General features: G+C 45.2%; 1 protein-coding gene across 7 annotated transcripts in view; it reads right to left on the reverse strand.

Annotated features, from left to right (window-relative positions):
* Positions 1–20,025, reverse strand: part of LOC309361292 (far upstream element-binding protein 3-like) — a 390,387-nt gene that overhangs the window by 221,597 nt on the left and 148,765 nt on the right. For 6 of the 7 annotated variants that reach the window (XM_081896183.1, XM_081896186.1, XM_081896182.1 and 3 more), the window contains exons 4-6: positions 13,791–13,837; positions 11,187–11,258; positions 9,061–9,118 (exon numbers count right to left, since the gene is read on the reverse strand). In XM_081896183.1, coding sequence (XP_081752309.1) covers positions 9,061–9,118; positions 11,187–11,258; positions 13,791–13,837 — 177 coding nt within the window. The remainder of the gene's footprint in view (positions 1–9,060; positions 9,119–11,186; positions 11,259–13,790; positions 13,838–20,025) is intronic. The other variant, XM_081896187.1, reaches the window with a different exon arrangement.

Here is a 20,025-nt window from a genome sequence, read left to right on the forward strand (position 1 = left end):
GTGCGTAAAATGCAAGTCCCTCAGAGTTTGATCAGGTTTTCAAACCTCTGCCTGTGACGGAGCCCCTCCAGCATGGCTGCGTCAATCACTAGTAGAATCCGAAAGTGGCTGCTTTCGGAATCGTTTCCAACATAAAAGCTCTTTAACGGAAACACGTCGTCTGGCCTCTCGGCGTGACAGTTTCCGGCGAGGTGTGGGTGTCCCTATAGGAGGTCCTGAGACCTCCCCACTGTTTTCGCTGGAAGCGTCTCTGAGCCATCCCTCCGACTCACTTTCCCTTGGAGTTCTTGCTCGCCCTCTACTGGTTCCCTCTTCCGCTGCTACTCCTCTCTCAACCTCAGTGAGCCTTTGCGCCCCCGGCGCTTTAGATGGCAGTTCCCTGACATCTATCTATGACTGCTGCTGCTGCTGCCACTGTGAGTGTTGGTGAAGGCCGCTCCCGCCTCAGGCTAATTCCACCAGGCCTAGGGGGCGGGGCCCAAACTCACCACCGCCACAGCTTTAAGAGGCCTCATTCAGGCCCTGGGACACTGCTGCTGCTGCTGCCACTGTGAGTGTTGGGGAAGGCCGCTCCCTCCTGCAGGCCAACTCCATCAAGCCTAGGGGGCGGGGCCCACACTCACCACCACCACAGCTTAAGGACACTGGTGCTGCTGCAGCAAATGTTAAATTTATATATTTATATATATATATATATATATATATATATATATATATATATATATATGTATGTATGTATATATATATATTAAAGTGTTTTAAAGGTGTTTTTACTTTTTACTTTGTTGTACCATCGTGAACGGTGGTTTTTATTCATGTATTTTTATTTTGTTCTGGTTTGGGGTTGGATGTTGAGTGGGGTGGGGATTGGTTTTGTTTTGGTATAATTGTTTCTGGTTTGTTTTGTTTTTCTATTTCGTAAATGGAGGCTAGTATGAGGGTTGGGATAGCTACCGTGGAGGGGCGAGGGAGGTATGGCGGTGGGGGCAGATGTCACAGGCGAACGGGATTCGAGATACGGATATGCTCGTACCCCTTCCATTCTGCGCCCCATCCCGAGGGACGAGGGTAGGGTGAGCAAGGATTACTCACCTCCGTCACTGGTGTTGTGCAATGCCAGGTCTATAGGCAACAAAACCGCAGGGGGTTGACCTGCCTTGTGTGACGGAGACCTGGGTGCGCGAAGGGGAAACTGTTACCTTACGAGAGATGGCACCCCCGGGTTTCTCCGTCCTCCACCAGTCACAGACTGTGGGTCGGGGGGAAAGGGGTGGCATTATTAATCCGGGAAGATTGTTCTTTCAGGGCTCTACCATCGCCATTGATACCCAGCATTGAATGTGTTGGCCTAGTGTGGGGCTCCGAGGTGAGATTGGCTGTCTGGGTGGTGTACCGGCCACCTAGCGCAACAGCAGCCACCCTGTCAGGCCTGCTGGAGGCGGTGGCCGGCTGGGCCTTGGAGTTCCCTAACCTATTGGTATTAGGGGACTTCAACATCCATGCTGATGCCACTCCCTCCTCACAGGCTCTGGACCTGATGTCTTCCATGGCGACACTAGGGCTTTCCCAGTTTGTTTTGGGCCCCACACATCAAGCAGGCCACACGCTGGATTTGATCTTTGGCGTCGGTATAGATGTGATCATGTCTCCTTCGATGAAGGTGCCATGGTCTGATCACTACGCTCTGAAAGCCAGGATTGACTTTCCATCCTCACCCTGCTTAGGTGGCGAGCCTATTTGGGCTTGCCCGCAGAGGCTGATGGACTCTGATAGATTCCATCAAGCCTTGCGGGACCTTGCTCCCCCTGGCGACTCATTGACTGAGCTTGTTGAGGGCTGGAATATCCAGCTCCTGGCAGCCATCAATGAGATCGCACCTAAGCGCCCTCTGCGACGCCGCAGAAACCGTGCTCCCTGGTTTACCGAGGAGCTCCGGAAAATGAAGCGGGACCTCAGACGGCTAGAGCGAGTATGGCGGGGTGCCCGTGATGGAGCTTCAAGAACATCTTACAGGGTTTTTAAGAAATCCTACGAGATGGCAGTGAAGGCCGCTAAGAAGTCTTACTTCTCGGCCTCCATTGCATCCGTTAGCTCTCGCCCGGTGCAATTATTTAGTATAATTAGGTCTTTAACATCCCTCGAAGGACAGCCAAATTTAAATAACAATTTGACACACAGCTGTGAGGCATTTGCGAGCTTTTTTGCGGAGAACGTCCTGTTGCTCTGCCATGACCTCCCTGCCAATTTTGATACAATAAAGGAACTGGAGGCCCCTTGACTGTCCTCGGGTCCAGTATTGGACCACTTTGACTGGATATCCCCAGCCGATGTGGACAGACTCCTCCGAGCTGGAAAGCCCAGCACCTGTACTCTCGACCCGTGCCCGTCTTGGCTGACTGGAGCGTTTCCAGACGAGGTGCGAGCCCCCCTGGGGGATATCATCAATTTGTCCCTTGGCACCGGGATATTCCCAGGGGAAGTGAAGGAGGCAGTGGTGCGCCCGCTCTTAAAGAAAACATCATTAGATCCCTTAGATCTATCCAATTACCGCCCGGTTTCGAATCTTCCATTCCTGGGTAAGGTGATTGAGAGAGCGGTTGCTGAACAGCTTGGCGGGTTTCTGAATGAAACATCGGCTCTGGATCCATTCCAGTCCGGCTTCCGCGCTGGTCATGGGACTGAGATGGCTCTGGTCGCCCTAACAGATGATCTCCGCAGACAGCTGGATCGAGGCGGGTCAGGGCTGCTGATTCTTCTAGACCTATCAGCAACCTTCGACATCGTCGATCACGAACTCCTGGACCACTGCCTTGCCGACGTGGGGATCCAGGGCACAGTCCTTCAATGGCTGCGCTCGTTTCTCTCTGGTCGGGGACAGAGGGTGGTACTTGGGGGGGAATTGTCATCGCGCCACTCCTTGGTGTGTGGAGTGCCTCAGGGTGCAATACTCTCCCCGATGCTTTTTAACATGGGACAGGACGATTGAGGGGGCAACTCCCATCTCTTGCGGAGGTGAAATTAGTGCCAGCATCATCCGTTAAGAGTTTGGGTGTAATCTTCGATATCTCCCTCTCTATGGAGGCGCAGATTACAGCTATAACAAAGGCGGCATTTTTTCATCTCCGCCAAGCTAAGCAGTTGGCTTCTTATCTCTCTCGCCCTGACCTAGCCACTGTGATCCACGCGACGGTCACCTCTAGACTGGATTATTGTAACTCGCTCTACGTGGGGCTGCCCTTGAGACTGACCCAGAAACTCCAGCGGGTGCAGAATGCCGCGGCGAGACTCCTTACAGGGTCTTCGCTGCGAGATCACATTCACCCGGTGCTATACCAGCTGCACTGGCTCCCGGTCGAGTACAGGATCAGGTTTAAGGTGCTGGTTTTAACCTTTAAAGCCCTATACGGCTTAGGACCCTCGCACCTACGGGACCGCCTCTCCTGGTATGTCCCACAGAGGAACTTACGGTCTTCAAATAAAAACATCCTGAAGGTCCCAGGCCACAGAGGTTAGGCTGGCCTCAACCAGAGCCAGGGCTTTCTCGGCTGCAGCTCCAATCTGGTGGAACGCTCTGTCACAAGAGACTAGGACCCTGCGGGATTTGACATCTTTCCGCAGGGCCTGCAAGACAGAGCTGTTCCACCAGGCCTTTGGTCAGGGCGCAGTCTGACTCCCTCCTTTGGCAATCTGCACAGAATCTTTGCTTAATGGTTGCCATCAATTTGATTTTAATTAATTTTTATAATGAAATGTTTTTAGAATGTTGCATTATTTTATTGTTGTTAGCTGCCCTGAGCCCGGCTTTGGCTGGGGAGGGCGGGATATAAATAAAATTTATTATTATTATTATTATTATTATCTCCTCCAAGTGACTTGGCTCACCACCTGCCATGAATAACAAGAGCTGTATGTCAGAAGGCCAGTCAAATGCTTATTTGGGGTCTTATCTACAACTGCAGGGTAACTTTTCAGCTCTTAAAAAGTGCCTATGTTCTTTTTTAATGAATGTTATTAGTATTTTCCACACAACAACAACACCACAAAAGATATAAAAAAATAATAATACACAACACACAAAAATCAACATTCGAAAACAAAAAACAAAAACAAGTTACAAGTTAATATTATAAACACTAAAACAACAACCAGACATTGACTTCCACCAATCCCACAGCACCTCCTTTATCTCTCATTGTGTCTTCCTGTTTTCCTGTTTTCTTTATCATCTCTATCCTAACATCTAGATATAAATCCTTCTTTCATATCCTTTCACTTCACAAGGTTATTCCAGACTCAGCCAGATTTCTGCCCTCGAACCTTGACTTTTGAGGTATTCATTTAGGCACTCCCATTCTTTTTTTACTTCACTTTTTGGTTTTTGTCTTATTATGTCTGTCAATTTGGCTAATTCTAAGTATTCTGAGAGCTTACATAGCCACTCTCCCCTAGTGGGTAACTGATTCCCTTTCCAGTACTTAGCCACCAGGATTCTTGCTGCAGACGTTGCGTATAAGAAAAAAATAATTTTGTCTTTTGGAATATCGTCATTTGTCATTTTAGAATATCGTCAAAATAATTTTTATTAAGTTTCATATTACCAAATTAAACACATCAAATCAATTAATCCAAATTATAACAATACATATCATGTAGTCCAATTGTTTTCCAAATTAATTTTTTTTGTGGGGGGTACCCATGCTTCTCGGTCAGCAGGAGTCCAATCCTCGAATATCCGTGCTGCTTTCATCTTAAGAATGATATTTCCAGTCCCCTCTTCTCAATCCTTGTCGTTACTCATTTTCCTTTTCATTCACCTCCGAATTGCTCCGCAAGTGGGTTGAAAAAAACAGTCTAAATCCAGGTGTTTCCGCTCGAGCAAGCAATCACCATTTTGTCGTTCTGATGAAATACAGTCTAAAAGCTCGCTCTTTAGCTTACCCGACCTGTTGCATCATAAATTAGTCTTTTTCCAGGAGGGCTGCCCCTTCCAGATCGCAATCTCCTTGAAAGTAATAAATCTTTGGCTCGCCCTCCCCAAGACCAAACCTCTGCAACACAGGTCTCGTATCAAATCTCCATTCTTACTGCATCACAAGAGAGCCCTTCTTCTTTCCAAATCCTTCACAGAGTAAAACCTTTAAGTTCAAATTATTCCCACACAATTCATTTTTAGTCCCATTTGCAATTAGTTGCTATGATGGATCTTCAAAGAGGGAGGGTTTTTAGTTAATCACATAGAGCAAAAAAATAAAAAGTCATCCCCCCCCCTTTCAGTTCTGTCGCATTCCATTCCACATACCATGTCTATAGTACTTTGATGTAATCTTCCGTCTCAGTCTTCTTCATTTCAGTGGTAAAATTATTAGCAGATAAGAACCTCCTGCCTCTCTTGAAGCATGTGCGTTATCTTTCACCAATTTTTTCCTTTTAAGTAACGCAACTAGTTTCGCACGTGGAAGCAGCTTCGGAGGAGTTCCGAGGCCCACCGAGGGTTGTGCACCCAGTGCCTCACCCCCGCCTTCTTCCGAACTTGGGGGTGATTTATGTCAACAGCGGGTGAAAACTGCATCTCTCCCCCCTGGAGAGATGAAGGGAGACTGATTTACTCCCCATAATCAGCCTCTAATTACCTCGTGCGGGCTGGATAGATGTTAATATCCGCCATCTTCCAAGGCGCCCCTAGCGGCCCCCCTCGTCATTTAAAATTCCTAAAAGGAATGCCTCTGGCCTTTTACTATATGATATTCTTAATATTTTCTTTATTTCTTTGTGGATCATGCTCCAAAATTTCCCAATTTTGGGGCATGTCCACCACATATGGTAGAAGGTTCCTTTTCGTATCTTGCATCTCCAGCACTTATTATTATATGCTTTATTCATTTTTGCAAGCCTTTCTGGTGCCAGGTACCACCTGTGATACATTTTCATATAGTTCTCTCTTATTAGGTAACATGCTGTAAAATTTATATTTTTTGTCCATAGTCTTTCCCATTCATTATATTCAATTGGGTGGCCCAGATCTTATTCCCATTTTTTAATAGCGTCTCCTTTTCCCTCCTTTTCTACTTTCCCATTTTGTAACAGTTTATATATTATTGAGAGAGTTTGTTGGTTGTTATATAAAATTTCTTTTTCCCATACCAAGATTTTTTTATCAAACCCCTTAAGCTTACTATCCTTCTCAAATATTGTTTTTAATTGGAAATATTCTAACCAATTCACTCCCCTCTCTTTTAATTCTTCAAATTTCTTTACTGTTGGGCAATCTTTTATCTCTTCTACGAGTTCCCTATATGTTAGCCAGCTATCTTTCATATTGCTTCTATGCAAGGCTGATGACTCTATAGGTGATAGCCACCAGGGAGTTTGGGCTGTTACTATTGTTTTATTTCTTTCCCAGACTTCGAATAGGGCCTTTCTCACCAAATGGTTAGTGAATCCTCTATGGGATTTTATTTTATCGTGACCCAGGTAGCCATGCCACCCGAAAACTTTGTCCCAGTCCTCCAGGTCCAAGATTTTGGTATCTGTCAGTAACATCAAATCTTTCAGCAATGTCATGCATGCAGCCTCAAAATACAGCTTGAGGTTTGGGACAGCGAACCCGCCCCTTTCTCTAGGCTCCATCAGAACTTTGAACCTTACTCTTGGTTTCTTACCTTGCCAGATAAAATTAGAAAGATCCCTTTGCCAACCTTTAAAACATTTTGTCCCGATAATTATTGGCATCGTCTGGAAAAGGAAGAGCATTTTTGGTAGAACTGACATTTTTATCAAGGATATCCTTTCGCATAAGGACAAGTTCAATTTATTCCATTTATTAAGATGTCCTTTTATTACCTTCCACTTCTTCACATAGTTATCCTTGTACAAATTGGTATTTTTATTTGTCATCCAGATCCCCAAATACTTAACTTTCATGGTAATTTTAAGGCCTGTTACTCTTTCCAGTTCTTCCTGTTCCTTTACCCCCATATTTTTCGTTAGTAATTTAGATTTTTCTTTATTTAACTTAAAGCCTGATACTCCTCCATATTCAAACAATTTCTTTAGTGCTTCTGGTATACTTTCTTCTGGGTTTTCTGTAGTAATGATTACATCATCCACAAACGCTTTAACTTTATATTGTCTGTTACCTAGACTAATCCCCTTGATTTTTGGGTCCTTTCTTATCGCTATTAGGAGTGTTTCCAGCGTCATAATAAACAAAAGTGGGGATAGAGGGCATCCTTGTCTGGTGCCTCTTTCAATTTGGAATTCTTCAGTTATTTCATTGTTAATTATTAGCTTAGCTTTCTGGTTTTCATATATCGCTTTAATACCATTCAAAATTTTGTTCCCAAGTTTCAAACTTTCCACAGTGTGGACCAGAAAATTCCAGGCCACACTGTTGAAGGCTTTCTCCACATCTACCAGTAGCATTGCCACCTTCTTGCTAGGTTTCATATCAATATATTCTAGAAGATCAATCACTATTCTTGTATTATTTTTTATCTGTCTCCCCGGTAAGAAGCCATTCTGGTCCCTGCCTATTACTCTGTTCAAGCACTTTTTCAATCTATTTGCTAACACACCTGCGAAAATTTTGTAATCAATATTCAATAGTGAAATTGGCCTGTAGTTCTTTATAATATTTGGGTCCATTCCTTGTTTTGGTAATAAGGTTATCCACGCTTCGCGCCAAGAGTCAGGAATTTTCCCTTCTTCCATTATCTCATTCATGATCTTTTTAAATCTAGGGATTATTACTTCTTATAGTTTCTTGTAATATGTAATCGGTATTCCGTCTGGGCCTGGTGATTTCCCAGTTTCCATTTTCCTTATCACCTCTCTTATTTCTTCTGAGCTTATGCACGAGTTTAAATTACTAAATTCCTTGCCATCTAGTTCAGGGAATTTGTTTTCTCTTACATACTCTTTAATTTTATTATCATCTTTGTCTTCCAACTCAAATAATTTTTTATAAAAATTCCTAAACATCATTTTTATTTGGTCCAAGTCTATAATTTCTTTTCCTTGTACAATAATCTCATTTATAACCCTATCCACTTGTTTCTCCTTTGTTAGCCAGGACAACATCCTACCGGGTTTATTTGCCGATTCAAAACACCTTTGTTTTGTCCATTTAATCTTATTTTCTACCTCTTTGTTTATTAAATTATTTAATTGGGATTGTAAAATTTTAATATTCTGGATTATACTCTCTTGTTTTGGATTTTTCAACAGTTCTTTTCCTTCTCCCTTATGTGTTTATTTATTTCCGTAGTATCCTTTGCTTTATCCTTCCTTATTCTTGCCATTTGTTGTATTCCAATTCCTCTCATATAGGCTTTACTGGTATCCCAAATGATTTTCCTGTCTGTCCCATGTCTCTCATTAATTTCGAAAAATTCCTTCAACAATTCCCTCATTTTATTCACCTTTTGCTCATCTCTCCAAAGTTCATCATCCATCTTCCACCTCCCTCTCATATGTTTTTTAAATCTTATGTGTATAGTAACTGGATTATGGTCTGAGAGAGATTTATTCAGAATCTCTGCTTTTACCAAGCTCAATGTCAATTTTTTTGAGGCCCAAATTGCGTCTATTCTTCCTCCCAATTTTTTATCTTCGGAAAAATAGGTAATATCCTTCTCAGTGGGATGCTTCAATCTCCAGGTATCGAATAAATTAAGATTATCAGTCAACTGGAAGAACGATAATGGTGCCCATGTTCAAACAAACCCACTTGAGGGTTGTTTTTTTAAAAAAAGAGGACTATGAAGATTTGTCTACATTGGGAAAGGGAGCTAAATGTGTATATATGAAGGAAGCCTTCAACAGGTCAAACTGCTGAGCTGTTAACCAAGAGACGGCAGGTGGGGGTGGATCTAGTGCATGATGAGTCTACGGCTGGCCGTTTGATCATCTGTGGCAGCTATAAAAATGATAGCAAGCAAACAAACAGAAGAAAAAAGTGTAATGGAAAAAGGAAAGAGGAAAGAGGACAGAAGGGAAGGGGTAGAAGCAACCAGTATTATATAAATGTATGTGTGGATTTTTTTAAAAAAAACAACTCACTCAATGCTCTCTGGAGTTCCGGTGAGCACGCAGGGTCTCTCCACCAACCCACCACAGTCTACAAAAGACAAAGCAATAAATAAATAAAAGATCAACACATACTGAGCGTCCCATAATTCTCAACCGCCTAGCAGCTTCCAGCTGGTTGGTTACTGGTGATACTGGTGAAGGAGCGTCTCCACCCCCATCGTTCAGCCTGGACACTGAGATCCAGCGCCGAGGGCCTTCTGGCAGTTCCCTCATTGCGAGAAATAAGGTTACAGGGAACCAGACAGAGGGTCTTCTCAGTAGTGGCACCCACCCTGTGGAACACCCTCCCTTCAGATGTGAAGGAAATAAGTAGCTATCCTATCTTTAAAAGACATCTGAAGGCAGCTCTGTTCAGGGAAGTTTTTAATATTTAATGCTGTGTTGTTTTTTAATTGATTGGGAGCCGCCCAGAGTGGCTGGGGAAACTCAGCCAGATGGGCGGGGTATAAATAATAAATTATTAATTATAATTATACTGTAATGCACTCTATGTGTAGCTGCCCTTGGGCCTGGGTTCAGAAGCTACAGCTGGTACAGAATGGAGCAGCCAGACTGCTGATCGGGAAATCTGGCTGGCAGCATGTGATACCCTTGTACGAAACCAGGTTTAAAGTCCTTGCATTAATTTGTGAAGCCCTGAAAAACTTAGGCCCTGAGTACCTCAGGAACCACCTGGAGTGTTGCAGCTGCAGGAGTGTTGTTGGTCATTCCCCAGATTGGTGAGGCAGAAAACAACAGAAAACCGAGCTTTTAGTATCATTGGCTCAGTTTCATGGAATGCTTTGCCAATAGAGATTCATGGGCCAGGAGTCAGCTTCTGAAGGAGCAGAAGGCAAAGTGACTCCACCTGCTGCTGATCAGCCTTCTTGCTCCTAATGAGAACCACCTGGCTCCAACTTTCTTAAGCAGGGTTTCCAGCCTCAGTCAGTTGCTGGAAACAACATTCGTCGTTCCTGATCAGATCTTGCTGCTTCTTGTGACCTTGGACCCTTGTCTTTCTTGACTCCTGGAACCTCCTGACTATATGTGAACTGAGATGCTCCTGATCTTAGGACTGGACTAGACTGGACCTTGTATATGAACTCTGCCTCTAGGCAAGTACTCCACTGAGCTCTGCCATGGCTTGGCAGCATGAGACTGTGACATAAATGCCTGCTGAAAACTTTTCTGTCAGGTTTATGCAAGCAATTAAGAAATACCTCTTTCCACAAGTTACCCTATTTCTGATTTTAACACTTTTATATGGCTTTTATTGTCTAGTTTTATGTTCAATTGGTGTAAACCTTGGATATTTTTAATGAATAACAATATATAATTTTTTTTAAGCATGCACATGGACATACACCATGCCTGGTTCTAGAACCAAGACTACCTGTAAAACAGAGAATGGCTTTTGGAGGCAGAGAATTTTGAATTCTATCTCCTGCATAAATTAGCCATAGCGAACTAATTCCACACATATTTCCTTAAGCTTGCAAGTTTCAGTCTTGATATTGTTTTGGGGAAAGGAGTGATGCCAGCCTCATCCTGAAGCTATTCTGAGCAGCAACTCCCCCCCCCCCACACAAAAAATTTGTCTGGCACTGAACAAGTTGGGACCAAAGTCGCTGGATCCACTGTTAGCCCTTCTCAAGAGCAGACATCTTGAAAATGACTTGACCTAAAACAGTCATGTTCTATTTTCTATGGGTCTATTCTGAGTAGGGATAACACTGGATACAACACTGTATCCCCAAAATTGTTCAGGGCTTGATCTATCAGCATAAGTCTTTTAAAGTGGGCTCTATGCAGCCCCTTCCTGGGCAGAAAAAGGGTTCTGATTTTGGGACAGGAACGTGGGGCATGTTTTTTGTAAGGACTTATCCCTCTTGTTAAAGGAGAGGGACAAATAAGGGTATAGAGATGGACCCAAGCAAGAAGCCTTGTGGAGGAACACTTTGGGACTCTAAGAGGATGTTTTACAGAACATTTCTCTCAGCTTTTAAGTTGGTCTGATGGTTTTATATTAGTATACCACTCAAAGACTAGCAACTGTGTTATTTTGATGATGCCTTGGTTCTTCTAGAAAGTGGAGAGTGAGGCAGAAATAGTCTTACCTGGTGCAATCTGAATTTTGCAGCCTGACTCTGCCTGAATCCGGGAAATCTGCTCACCGCCCCGGCCTATAACTAAAACAAAAATTTCAATTGATCAGAATTTAACTGTTGCTCACAGACTAGAAGTTTTGTTTTTTTATCAAGAGTAAGACCCAAGCAAATACCTGGACTGAAGTTTTGCACACATCTGTGTCGGGAGCAACTGAAAACTTAAGTGTCTTGAAGAACAGGAGGTGGAGATGCCAGCACTCCCAAATCTTTAGTTTAAGTTCTTCACTGTCCCCCACCTGCTTTGGTTATTAAGCGTAACTGAGTTGACACACCTTCAGTCCTAAAAGTTGAGGAAGAGGGGTCAACAAAGAGCTGACCACTTCCATCCAGCACTGCTAATTCTCATATTCTGCTGGAAGGTTATCCTGCTTGTGGGCGTCCTATTGCAGCACCTGGTTGACTACTGTGAGAACAGGATGCTGGACTAGGTGGTGATGATGATGATGGTTATTATTTATACCCCGCCCATCTGGCTGGGTTTCTCCAGTCACTCTGGGATGCTCCCAACCTGAATATTAAAAACACAATACAGCATTAATCATTAAAAACTTTCCTAAACAGGGCGGCCTTCAGATGTCTTTTAAAAGTAAGATGGTTGTGTATTTCCTTAACATCTGATGGGAGCGTGTTCCACAGGGTGGGCGCCACTACTGAGAAGGCCATCTGCCTGGTTCCCTGTAACCTCACTTCTTGCAGTGAGGGAACAGGCAGAAGGCCCACGGCGCTGGATCTCAGTGTCTGGGCTGAATGATGGGGGTGGAGAGGCTCCTTCAGGTATACAGGACCAAGGCCGTTTAGGGCTTTAAAGGTCAGCACCAACACTTTGAATTGTGCTTGGAAACGTACTGGGAGCCAATGCAGGTCTCTCAGGACCAGTGTTATATGGTTCCAGTGGCTATTCCCAGTCACCAGCCTAGCTGCCGCATTCTGGATTAACTGCTGTTTCCCAGTCATCTTCAAAGGTAGCCTCATATAGAGCACATTGCAGTAGTCCAAGCAGGAGATAACTAGAGCATGCACCACTCTGGAGACACAGTCCATGGGCAGGTAGGGTCTCAGCCTGCGTATTAGATGGAGTTGGTAGACAGTTGCCCTGGACCCAGAATTGACCTGCGCCTCCATGTACAGCTGTGAGTCCAAAATGACTCCCAGGCTGTGGTCCTTCAGGGGCACAGTTATCCTGTTCAGGACCTGGGAGTCCTCCACACCAGCCTGCCCCCTGTCCCCCAAGAACAGTACTTCTGTCTTGTCGGGATTCAACCTCAATCTGTTAGCTGCTATCCATCCTCCAACCGCCTCCAGGCACTCACACAGGGCCTTCACTGCCCTCACTGGTTCTGATTTGAAAGAGGTAGAGCTGGGTATCATCCGCATACTGATGAACACCCAGCCCAAACCCCCTGATGATCTCTCCCAATGGCTTCATTTTAAAAAGCATAGGGGAGAGGACGGAACCCTGGGGCACCCCACAAGTGAGTGCCGAGGGGTCTAAACACTCATCCCCCAACACCACTTTTTGGCCCAGGAGAAAGGAGCAGAACCACTGTATAAGTGCCCCCAACTCCCAGCCCCCCCCCACAACGGTCCAGAATGATGTTATGGTCAATGGTATCAAAGGCCACTGAGATCCAGCAGAACTAGGAAACAACTCTCACCTTTGTCCCTAGCCCGCCGGAGATCATCAACCAGCGTGACCAAGGCGGTTTCAGTCCCATGGTGAGGCCTGAATCCCGATTGGAAGGGATCCAAAAGGTCCGCATCCTCCAGGCGTGCTTGGAGTTGTTCAGCAACCACCCACTCAATCATCCAGCAAGCTCTTATGTTCTACTGCCACTGTCAGAGGCAGTGGCTACCAGTTACTGGGACTTGCAAGTAGGGATAGTGCTATTGTACACATGTTCTGCTTGCAGGCTTCTCATAATGTGTGTCTAGTTGGCCACTGTGAGAACTAGATAAGCCTCCCCTTCGGTTCTACTTCCATGGTTGGAAGCAGGATGCCTCTGAATATCAGCTGCTGGGAATCACAAGCAGGGACAGTATACTAAGCCTGATGGCTTCCCAGAAGCATCGGGTTGGTCAGTGTGAGAACAGAATGCTGGACTAGATGAGCTCCCTTTAGTCAGATCCAGCAGGGCTTCAGTTATGAAGCTGGGACCCTGAGCAGGCAAAGCACATGCTCCATTATCAAGCTGCGCATTCTCCCTGTGAAATGGCTCTTCAGTGGTATATCCTCTCCCCACGCACATATGCCCCACACAATTTCCCCTTCGCTTATCCCCACAGCACATTACTAGCAAAGTTTGTCATCAAGATCTTTAACTACAAGCTGATGTAGCAGTCAGGAAGTAACTAAATCATCCTCAATTTATTTTAAAGTTCATATGACAAGCATTTCCCCTGAAACTGCCATGTTCTCAGAAGGATTAACAGAAATCTGCAATGCTATGCCGAGCACTACCTATCATAATACAAGTTAGTCTTCTGATGGAAGGAGTGTTCATAGAGGCCCCCTATGCAGCCAAGAGAAAAATTGCCTCAAACTAGAATACTTACTGAATCCAACCATTTTGTCAGGCACTTTGAATTCTTCGGTTATTACCCTGAAGAGAAAAGAAAAGGGGAAGACTTAAAATGACAGGGAGAAATTAATGCCTTTTCCAATAGCATCAACAGGCTCAAAACATTTCAGAAATTATGTTTTACTTCCCAGAAAGTGAAGTAGGAACTGTCATGACTAAAGTTTTTGAGAGCAGAAACAGGAAAGTGCTGGAATATTCTAGCAGGTTCACTTCTGAAGCAAATATTGTTTTGACAACATAAAGGTCACGCTGAGCCAGGATAAATTCCTATGCTCAGCGAGCTGCTCTCTCCCTCTTTCTTTCACTTGTACAGTGCTTGTAATGAAATGTGTTGCCTCAGTAAAGTTTTTGCCTCTACTGTGAATCTTTTGACTCTGCGTCATTCTTTGATTCTTCTTTATTGCAAGACACCACTGTCCGTCAGTAACTAGTTAAAACATTCTGGAAAACTGGGCAATGAAGAATGGAGTTTTCAGCTGGTGGCCTCCATCAGCTTCCTAAGAGGATATATGGAGGAGTGACCCCAAACCAGCTAGCCTGTGTCCTGAGCACTGTGCAGAAGGCCCTGTCTGCTCTTGCCCCATCCCTAAACATGAAGCACATTACAAACACGGGATAGGGCTTTTCAATTTGGTGGGGCACCAACTCTAAAAATGTCCTGGTACCAATGCTGAGTTTACAGTACCAGCTGAAAAGACACTTTGTTGTCCAGTTTCTTGCAGGGATTTGATTTGTATCTGTGAATGCCAGATAGTAAAGGATGTGAGGGGAATCAGAACTGACAGGGTTAAACAGTTCTGAGTGACGTCTCACATTCTGAGGCGTGGCTATATTCACAGAGGGGAGTGTTTCTCTGTGTGTCTTTTTTTCCTTTCGCTTTTGTGGAGAAGCGGAGAGAATGCCAGCCAATTCGCCGGGCTGAATGTACGATGTTATTCTACTGATTAAAGGCTATTGGAGATAAGAGAAAAGCCTGCTTTGCAGTCTGAGTTATTCCCACACAAGCAAGTTTTTCACCGCTGTGTAAACTCTGCTAAGAGGGCCAAAGAGGCTGGAGGAGGTTTTTACCGGCACAAGCAGCAGTGGCGCAGCTAAGAAGAGTGCCGGACGCCATCTTGGCCCCATAAAGGATACATAATGTTATATGAAATTCTAGGGTCAAAATATTTTAATACGTTCTCAGGGTGAAACACCACCCTTAGTGTTGGGACCATTTAGCAAAGCTGTCTTTACTAGGCCACCACCAACATACACTACTACTACTACTACTACTACTCTCTCTCTCTCTCTCTCTCTCTCTCTCTCTCTCTCTCTCTCTCACACACACACACACACACACACACACACACACACACACACTTTTTTAAAAAAACAGATGTACAAGTAGTCTTCTCTCACTAAGTCCAGAGGGGGTTCTTTGCTTCAAAGTTCTTGCTGTGTTAAAGTCCACAGACAAGTCCCTAGTTTACAGTAGTTGCTTGCAAAGATTGGGTTCTAAAGTCTGGCAATTTTCCAACTTCTTCCTCAGATGATCTCATCAAAAAGTCTTTACTCAAATCCACAGGTCCAATAGATATGCTGTAACCTGAGCCCTTTATACACAGAGTTACTTCCCAAATCTGCCCAGTAACACAGATAAGAGTCATAAGATCTATGCAGGTGCATTGTGGGGATTTAAGGATAATTAAAATATTCATTAACATAGTGGCATTGACAAAATGAAACATATGCTGACTAGCAGGGCTAAACCTGTTATGTTCAATCCAGTTAAGTTTGATAAAAGCTTCCCAACTCAGAAAAGCCTATGAGTCTCGCCTTGTGACCTGAAACGTGTGTATGTATGTGTTTTATGTTATTAACTATGCTTGTTAAAATCTGTTTGCTTATTTGTTTTTAGGCTATAACCTGTATTAGGTTGACCAATAAATTTTGATTCAGCTTGGCTGGCTGCCAATTAAGTAAGTGGTTTACAAAAAAGAATAAAACAATAAAATATCAGCAAAAACTGCAAAAAAGTTATTTAAAACATTCAAAGAATAATTTAAATTGGCAATATGTTAAAAACCAGATTAAAATGCATGTCAACATTCTACATGTCTGGATATGCTTGCCTAAACAAAAATGTTTTCAGCATGTGCTTAAAAGAATATAGTAAAGGTGCCTCCCTGATGTCAATAGGCAGGGAGTTATAAATTGTAGGTGTTGCCACATTAAAAGATTGATTTCTTACAGATGCGAAACAAGGAACATGTGGCACCTGTAATATTGGCAGTTCCTGAATTCTAACGGTTTGAATTCTCATTGCAGCTTCAGGGAGACCTTGCAATCAGGAGCAATGATTGCTGGAGTAGACTGATGAGAGTGAGCTTGTGTCTTTTAGAGCCTGATCATTCTGCGGAAACACAGGATTTGAGGGGGAAGAGTTACAGTTGAGAGGAAGCCAGGCTGAGGGAGGAGCTAGAAGCCAGCAGCAGTCAAACTTAGCTCAGTGCACACAGGTGTTTGCAAGAGCGTTTAGAAGGGGACTTTAAAGGGGAGGCCCAGAACTCTGTCCCTTGGTGTGTATAGGACCAAGAGACATGGAGGGTGAGGGAGCTGCTGCAGTGACCTGCAACATCTGTGCTATGTTTATCTTACTGCCAGGGAACAAGCAACAGTACACTTGTAGCAAGTGCAAGCTGGTTGTCTTGCTGGAAGAGAAGCTCCAGCAACTTGAGGCCCGCCTAGCCACACCTCAAGCAACAGGACAACATGCAGAGTTGCTTGATAGAGCTGAATCGACTGTGATGGAGCAGCAAGACAGATGGGGTGCCCCTAGGGAGGTGAAAGATTGCCCATTGCAAGAGATGAACCCTTGGAGGAATGTGATGCACAGAAGTAAGACATTCATGAGCCATGCTTTGTCATTGGAGTTGCAAAATCGCTTCCATGCTCTGACCATTGACACCAATTCTGTGCCAGAGAAGCTACAACAGCAGTTGCCGTGAGCAAGTCGCACACAGTAGCAAAAATGTCTGCAGTTGAATACTTGATAGTCTATCTTTCAATAAACACTACATACAAATACATAATTATGTTGCTTTGTTCTTCCCACCACCTTGCTGCTCTGTTCTGTTCACTGCTGACTGCAAGCTCCTGCAATCACATCCTTGCAAAACGGCTGTATCCTAAAAGCCTGAAAGTCTCCTGTTGGAGTGCAAAGGCAACTGCCTGCTCCAAACTGAGTAAATTGTACTTACTGTAAACCAGCTCCAGTGACCTTGAGCCTTGGACATAAAAGCAGATGCATTGGTCCTGAGCCAAGTACTCCAATTAACTGTTGCTGAATGAGCAAATTACTGACACCAAGGTGTCTCTCTCCATTCTTGATCCAACCCCTTTGGATCCAGAGTTCCTGACTGAGGGTGAGTATGCAGATAACCCATTTACTACCTTCCATGGAGACGATACTGGAGAAAAGAAACTGCAGTCGAGACATGACAAGGCGAGAGGAAGGAATAGGAAGTATTCAAACCACAAGGTTCCTGCCTTTGTAACTTCTCAAGAATATCAAAATAAGCTCCAATAGACAAGTGGAGAAAACTCAAGAACAGCAGGTGGAAGAACAGCAGAGATGTGTGGTGGTGATAGGTGACTCCCTACTGAGGGGAACCAAGGCAGTAGTGTGCCAAAGATTCACGATGTGACAGAGAAGTTGCCAAGTCTTATAAAGCCCACTGACCACTATCCCTTCCTTCTGATTCATGTGGGTACTAATATTACTGCCACACACAGCTTGTAATGCATAACAAGGGACTGTGAGACCCTGAGGAGGGAGCTGAAGAGACTTGGGGCACAGGTAGTCTTTGTGAGGAGAATCAGAACTTACAGGGCGTGGTTATGTTCACATACGGGAATCTTCCTTTGTGTGAGTTTCCTTTCGTTTTTGGCTGAGAGACGGAAAGGATGTCTGCTCTCTCGCCGGGCTGATTTATTATGTTTTTCTTCTCATTAAAGACTGTTGGAGATTAGCAAGAAGCTGCGTTCAGTCTGATTTATTACCCACACACAAAGGCAACAGTTTCTGCCGCTGCAAACTCTGCTAACGACTTTGCAAAGAGAGCTGAGGGGAGCTCAAGTTTTTCTATCGGCACAGACGTCCGATCGGCGCAGCAGAAGCGTGCTGGACGCCATCTTATCTCCACAGGTTATGGAAGCTAGCCAAGCTTTGGAAGCTGTTGCCACGCTGTGCCTGTGTGTGGGGGAGAAACCAGTTGGAGCTCCTGCCTAATGTTTGAGGCAGCGAAGCTTGCTGGGGAGGATCTCATCTTCAGGACTGGGTGCCAAAAGGAGCTGCTGTTACGTGAGTAGGCTCAGCCCCGGGGGAGAAGATGGCAGACGGCCAGGAGTCATACTCCGTCCCTTTCAAACAATTAAATGGAAAAAATTGGGAGGAGTGGTCCAGGAAGCTGAAGGCCTGGCTGGTAGCCAAGGGTCTGTGGGAGGCAGTCCAAGGGCTCCCACAGCAAGCTGCAGCCGGAGCTGCAGCAGCAGCTGTTGGAGCTGCCCAAGCCTCACAGAGGAGAAACCAGAAAGCCCTGGGAGCTATAGTGCTCAGTATGGCTGTTGGATGGAGTCCAGACGCTTCCCTTGCGGCACAGACATTCTGAGAGAACGTCAGGACTAGCATGGATCCTTGACCAACCATTCTGCTCACACCATTCTGCACGTTTACTGATCAGAAGCTTGGTCTGATCACCTTCTGGATATGCAAACCTCCACCCCTTTGTCGTAGGTTCATACCCACAGAAGATCATTTTCTGGAACCTAGGGCCACCTTGCTTTCGTTGAGCCTTTGGCACCGGCACCCAGGCCTGTGACCCGAACACACGGAAAAAATGCAGCTTCGGCTTCTCTCCGTGGAGCATGGAAAATGGGGTGTCACCTACCACTGAATTGTAGGACCTGTTCATCGTAAAATTGGCCGTTCTCCAAGCTTCACTCCAAAAACTCTGAGGCAAACCGGAGTCACACAGTAAAACCTCTGTTGCTTGAGCCAGAGCTTCACTTCTGAGCTCTGCCACGCCCCTCTCCTGAGGAGCCGTCACCTTGTGACGTATCCCCTTCTGACGGAAGAAACTGTGCAGAGCAGACCCAGTAAACCCTGCACCTCGGTCGCTCTTGAACCCCTGCACTTTGGTGGAGAACCGTAGTTCCACTGCCACAGCCCAATCTTTGATCAGTTGTGCTGCCTCGCTTTCCGTTCTCAGCGAGAAGGACCAGCCATTCTGGCTAAAATCATCTGTCAGTGTCAGCACATACCTGGCCCCGCCCAGACTCGGCTTTGGCATGGGCCCAAAAAGGTCTGTGTGCACAAGCTCAAAGGGTTTTGTGGTTACCCTCTCCACCCTGGGATAACTGCACCCTTTTACCTTTGCCTTTCTACATGCCCTACAATCTAGGGATTGGCCACATGGTCTTATTCTGCACCCTACTGTGTACTGTGGCAACCTTTGGATATCTCGCCAAGAGCCATGTGACATTCTCCTGTGCCACAAACAAGCACATGAATCATGAGTGGGAACGTTTGCACACTTTGCTTGTGCTCCCTCAGCATTCCCCTCACCCTCCAGAGGTGCCTCTAAAACGAAGAGATTGTTCTGGCATTCAACACTGACAAGTTGTCTTCCCCCTCTGGAAATAGAACAGACATTATTTTCAAAGCAAACCTTGTACCCCTGCTTTAAGAGACAAGGAACAGACAAAAGGCATTGTTTCATCTCAGGCACAACGTAAACTTCCAACTCCGCCTGCAAGAAAGACACATAAACATTTGCCACGTTAGATAGAGGCTTTTGTGACCCATCAGCAAATACAACTGTATTCCCAGCTGGAACAGCTCTGCAGTTCCACATCTCGACAGCAGGTGTCGCTGTTATCAGGTGATGGCTGGCTCCAGAGTCGATTACCCAGCGCATCACTCTCTCCTCACTGGAGTTGTCCTTCAGCATTGCCATAGCAACAAACGTCTCGCTGCCCCCGTCCTTGGGGCCTCTGCAGATGTCCTCTCTGGTTGTCATGGCAACAGACTCCCCCCCCCCCGGCAGGAAGACTTGCCCACGACCTTCACAGCTTCCGTAGATGCAACTGTCTCAGTTGCCTTGGAGACCGGACTTGTCTCCGCGTTCCCACACAGCTCTGTAGCTCTTATCTGTACTTTTCGCAGGTGG

This window comes from Podarcis melisellensis (assembly GCF_964234715.1).
Source record: "Podarcis melisellensis genome assembly, chromosome: W".
NCBI lineage: Eukaryota > Metazoa > Chordata > Lepidosauria > Squamata > Lacertidae > Podarcis > Podarcis melisellensis.